General features: G+C 35.8%; 1 protein-coding gene across 3 annotated transcripts in view; it reads left to right on the top strand.

Moving 5' to 3' along the window:
- ATP6V1H (ATPase H+ transporting V1 subunit H) overlaps positions 1 to 6,000 on the top strand; it is a 94,260-nt gene that overhangs the window by 32,218 nt on the left and 56,042 nt on the right. For all 3 annotated transcript variants that reach the window (XM_017531784.2, XM_017531783.2, XM_037739708.1), the window contains one exon: positions 4,360 to 4,457. In XM_017531784.2, the coding sequence (XP_017387273.1) occupies positions 4,360 to 4,457 (98 nt within the window). The remainder of the gene's footprint in view (positions 1 to 4,359; positions 4,458 to 6,000) is intronic.

Raw genomic sequence — 6,000 nt, 5'->3', positions numbered from 1 at the left:
TTTTTTTTTTTTCCTTTTACCAGTTTGGTAGAGCTGATATTATTTTTCTTTTTCTTTGCTAACAAGAAAACAATTTTCAAGAAGTTAAGTGATTTGCCCAACATTATGTGACAAAACTTCTGATTTCCTGTTCCAGTGTTCATTCTGTCCTTCTCCTCTCTATTCCTCTTTTCCTTTCTTTTCTCTATTTCTTCTTTTATCATGTCATAACTTATATAAAGGAAAATATACCAATGTTAAATGTTCAGTGGGATAAATTTATATCTCATAATTCATCCTACTGCCTTCACCTCAACTCGTACAAAGGTTATTATGACATCTATTACCATAGAGTCGTGTTGTCTGATCTTAAACTCCATTTAATGGAATCATATACAGTGTAAACTCTTATGTGTCTGAACTCTCTTGCTTAACATTGTGTCTCTGAAATTCATTCATTGCCTTTAGCAGTAATTCTTTTTCATTGCAGTGTAGTATTTCATTATATGAATGTTACTCATTCTCTTATGAGTATTTGGGTTGCTTCTGGTTTTTTGACTCTTGTGAATAATCTTGCTGTGAACATTCTTGTACATATCTTTTGGCAGACGTATACCTTTATGTCTGTAGCACCTAATTTTAGAATAGAATTGGTGATTAATGGGGTATATGTAAATTTAGTTTTAGTTTTTTCAGTTTGTTTGCCCTTCAACAAAGTATGAAAGTTCCATTTGTTTCAGTTCTTTACTGACACTTGATATTGTCCTGTATTTTTTCAAGTGTCTGTATAGAAGCAAAACTCACACATACACACATGCATACAATCACCTTTTAGTTTTAAGAGAGAGTGGTTTAATAGTCATGAAACATATTAATTACTTTTAGAACTTTGGTGAGCACCTTTTCATTTCACATAAAACTGCCTTCTAGGCCTTATTTTAGTCAATTATATGTTTGAAAAGTTTACCTCCATGCTTCACTGATACCAGCGTACTGTGCATTTTCATCGTGTCTCTGTGGAACAGATGCCTTTTACTGCAAGCAGACTTGTTTTCTCAACTGCTGACAATTTCAGAATTTAGATGAATACTGTTTTTATCCTTTTTCACTTAGTTTGTTCTTAAATCCTAGCATTATGAAGATGAATATTGAAAATTTGTCTGTAAACATTTTTATAACATTAGTTTTACTTTGTACACAGTATCACTGATATTTTAATGTTTCTTTTATTGCCTACTTATTTTGCAGTTCCTCAGTTACTGAATTTGTAATTCTGTAGCATATGGATCTCTGAGACCCATTCACCAAGAAGGTGAATGCTGTAGTTGCTATTTTCTCTGTGCTGTGACTTTCACTTTAATACAGTAAGAGTTTGCATTTTCAGCAACATTGGATAATTTTTCTAAATCATATTCTCTTTAATGTGTTGAGAAGTGAACATAGTGTTTTTCTCTCGACCATTGAGGTTTGCTGCATAGAAAGTGCATGTTGTGGGAAGTTCTTAGCCCAGAATGCTTGGCACAGTACAAAGAATACCACCTCAAGCAGGCGCGCAGAGTTGACTTCTAGTGCCAATCTAAGATTAACTCACTATTTTCCTTTTTTTGAGACAGGGTCTCACTCTGTTGCCCAGGCTGGAGTTCAGTAGCACTGTCTCTGCTCACTGCAACCTCTGCCTCCTGGGTTCAAGTGATTCTCCTGCCTCAGCCTCCTGAGTAACTGGGACTACAGGTGCATGCCACCATTCCCAGCTATTTTTTGTATTTTTAGTAGAGACAGGGTTTTGCCATGTTGGCCAGGCTGGTCTCAAACTCCTGACCTCAAGTGATCTGCCTGCCTCGGCCTCCCAAAGTGCCGGGGTTACGGGTGTGAGCCACTGCGCCAGGTCAGCTCAGTATTTTCATTTCAGCAAATTGTATCACCTGTTTATGTCCTGGGTTCCTCTTCTGGTAAAATGGGTATCATAATAATGAGCTGTTGGTATCATAAAAGCGGACATTTTTATTTCCTCTTTAACTTCAGTTTAAGTGAAAAACAAGAAAGTGATGCAGTCTACTTGGTGTAATTGAAGGCAATAATTTAATCATTTACCAGTGCTGTTTCTGTCTATACTGTGAAAGTGATCTCTGGAATGGTATGGCTACTGCCTGATCGTGTGCAATAGGAGAGAGTATGTCAGCTTTAGGAACAACACCTTTTATGTGCTCATTTGTAACAACAGGAATACTGAAGCTAAAATAACAATCAAGAATCCATCCTTGTGGTGTGTTATGTATTTCAACATAGTATGGTGAGTAGCCACAGAAAAGAAAGACTTACCCTGAAACAAAGAATTTTTGTGATAAGAGGAAACTGATGATAAATGGAAGAGAAGAGGGTGCTCAAGGTTGCCTTTTTATTCATTCATCTAGAAATCTTGCTTGGTCATCTCTCTAAACAGGAAAGATGGGATTCATCTTCTTTAGAGAAAGCTTCTACCTGATAACTTAATTGGAAAAAAAAAGTATTGTTTTCATTATGAAATATTGTTTTAGAGCTGAAAATGCACTATTTCATTGTCATTAATTTTTGCTAATGTTTTGAGTTTTCAGGCGAATTGTATTACTAGATACGTTGTGTTTTTGTGAAACTAAATTAACTGCTTTTTAGGTACAGCCAAAGATAACCTTTTCTTGATAACGTTTGACTATTCCACCAGATGTACTTATATTGTTGTGTTTTTGTGTTAGAATGCCTGGAATTTCTTTAAAGTGTTAGGCTTTTATGAACAGTATTTAAATTAGAACAAAGTTCAGTAGCATCATGTATGTTAGGTTCTGTGAATTTATATAACACTCATGATTTTTTTCTTTGAAAAGTTTTTTTGTGTGTGTGTATTTGTGAAATTAGCATGTTCATCTTAAAGGCTATTCTCTGAAATTTCCTTTTCTTTCTCTACTTCTTTTATTTATTTTTTTGAGATGGGACCTCAGTTTGATGTCCAGGCTGGAGTGTAGTGGCATGATCTTGGCTCACTGAAACCTCTGCCTCCTGGGTTCAAGTGATTCTCCTGCCTCAACCTCCTGAGTAGCTGGGATTATAGGTACCCGCCACCATGCCCAGCTAATTTTTGTATTTTTAGTAGAGGCGGGGTTTTACCATGGTGGCCAGGCTGGTTGTGAACTCCTGACCTCAAGTGATCTGCCTGCCCCAGCCTCCTGAGGATTAAAGTGCTGGGATTACAGGTGTGAACCATCATACTCAGCCTCCTTTCTCTACTTATTAAAGTTATAGGGCTTATTGTACATATTTAAGGAAAAGTCCTGGTCGGATGTTCCTACTAGCTTTGGTAAAATGTAGGGGCATGCAACTTTCTGGGATTATTATTCCTATTTAAGTTTCAGGTTTAAGCACAATTTCTAAGGGACAGTGTTATTGAACTGATGGTTTTAAAAAATCATAGTCTTTTTCAGGTGTTTAATTAGACTTTTTATATGCCATATGGATTTTTTATAAAGTTTTAATTTATTGAGTTCCTATGTATGTCTAGCTGTGTCATGAAATGAATTATTTATTTACTTTTTTTTGAGACGGAGTCTCTTTTGCCCAGGCTGGAATGCAGTCATGTGATCTCGGTTCATGGCAACCTCTGCCTCCTGGATTCAAGCAATCCTTATGCCTCAGCCTCCCAAGTAGCTGGGATTACAGGCACGTGCCACCATGTCCAGCTAATTTTTTGTAATTTTAGTAGAGATGGGTTTTGCCATGTTGCCCAGGCTGGCTCTGAACTCCTGAGCTCAGGAAGTCCACCCGCCTCAGCCTCCCAAAGTGCTCGGATTACAGGCTTGAACCACTGTGTCCAGCCTGAATTATTTTCCTTAAATCTAACGATATTAAGGGTGCTTGGCAGTGTTCTCATAAGGATGAAGAAATTGCATCTTCAAAAAGTTCAGTAACTTGTCCGAGGTCATTCACATACAGGCCTATCTTGAATTACTTACTTTTCTTTTTGTTAATTTTATTGCTCTTTGATAGGTCTGTAATTATGTGTAACAGTATTCTCTATACATAGTATCTTTATTCAGGGGTATGTGAAACATTGTAAGGCAATATGCTTATCAAACTGTATCAAATATAAAATGTTTCATTCCTGATTTTCCCAACTGTGTGTTAAGTAGTCTTGACTTGTGTAGATTTAATTCAGGAGACAAAATCGTGTTTATTTCTAAGAGGTAGAGATAAAAGCAAACATGAGAATTAAAATTTGAAAAGAGGTTAGGGAATTTTGGATGCTCGGATACTAATTCCATTAGGTAATCGGGCTTTTCATTTAGAAATGTGTCTGATCGCATGATTTTAAATGTTTTCCGATTTAAAAACCATGCACTTCTTCTTGTGCAGAGTTCGCAGTATGTACAGTGCGTGGCTGGGTGTTTGCAGCTGATGCTCCGGGTCAATGAGTACCGCTTTGCTTGGGTGGAAGCAGATGGGGTAAATTGGTGAGTGCCCTTTACTTTTAATGTAAAATAACATTTATAAGTGTCTCTCCTTGACATTTTCAAAGAAATATGTAATAATCTGAGAGGTATTTTATTTTTTTCATATCTGTTTAACAATTGGCTATGCTAGCCTTCTTGGAAGTGAGTAACTATCGAACCCCTTCCCTTGCTTGATCTGTGCTTTTATAAGAGGTTAAGGCCTCTTAAGAACCTAATGCTTAACAGGACAGATTCCAGGTATTCAGAATATAAAAAAATTTTAAAAATATTTTATGATGAATGTAGGTAAAAATCAACAAGAAAAGTTCATACCCAGGAAAGAGTGAATATAAACCTTTCTAATGCCATATAATTTAGCTCAGTCTTTGTGGGATTCTAATTTGCAGGTATGGAAACTTTGAGGAGCTGCCTGTTCAGGCTTATACAGACAAGCAACTGAAAACCTAAACAGTGAAACTCTTGTTTTACCATCAGAAAATCAATTTAGTTATTCATAATGAGAGTTCTGACTGCTCTTAAACCAAATATTCTTTTCAGTTAGCAAGGCATTGTTTCTCTGTTAGAAAATCTACAGAGGAAGTTAGGTTATCAACAGTAAGTTACTTGGTGGATGAGGATTTAAAGCAAGCATTGGACTCTTACCCTGTATCTCCAGTGTAGGATATACTTGTGAAACGGACCCAAATATTCCAGATCTTCTCAGTCAATATTTGTATGCAATTTCTTAGAATGAGTTACTTCTGCAAATAAGCTTTCTTAGGAATTATATTTGCATTGTCACAACTATTCAATATCCATCAATTTAGCAAGTTACTAGTTATTTTTCTATTACTCTATAAAATTTCAGCTTGTTCTAGTTTATTTAATCCTCAGTTAGGAAAAATAGCCATCACAGTTTGCCATCTGGGTCCAAAAGACCCTTTCAAATATGTTTTTAGTCATTTTGTGAAAAGTTAACCGAACTAAGAATAAAGAGTGGAAAAACAACTATTAGAAATTTCAGTAAAAATTAAAACAGAGCAAACCTTTTTGTAAAAAGTACATTTTGATACACAAATATCATGAAAGATGACAGAAAATCATCACATGTCCTTGAGCAAAATGGTCTAGGTTCTTGCCACAAAATACTGTCTGGAAGTCCTTCATGTTCAGTGGCTAACTAGGTGAGAGTACTATATTTCTTTTTTGTCCTTAGAAATATATTCCTCACTTATCAGTTCTTGAGTTTGAAAAAATTCACTTATGATATAGCTGTCTAGAGACTTACAGTTTAAGATTTCACTTATTTGACCCATTTCACCATTATTGCTAGAGAATAGAGTGCAGTCTGTCTGTTTGTTTTCATCTTCTGAATAACCTAGTAATTGTGAAACACTTTCCTCTATTGGTCGTTATTATGGGCAGAAAATAAAAAATTCTGAATTCTCAGCTGTGTTCACACTGTCAGGAGATTAATTAGAAAGACTCACAGACTTAGTATATAGTTGTATTCACAGATAAGATTTATTACAGAGATGTAGTGAGGATGCACAGCTTTGTCATA

This window comes from Cebus imitator, unplaced genomic scaffold (assembly GCF_001604975.1).
Source record: "Cebus imitator isolate Cc_AM_T3 unplaced genomic scaffold, Cebus_imitator-1.0 Scaffold73, whole genome shotgun sequence".
NCBI classification, from domain to species: Eukaryota; Metazoa; Chordata; class Mammalia; order Primates; family Cebidae; genus Cebus; species Cebus imitator.
This window is presented reverse-complemented; position numbering and strand designations above follow the sequence as displayed.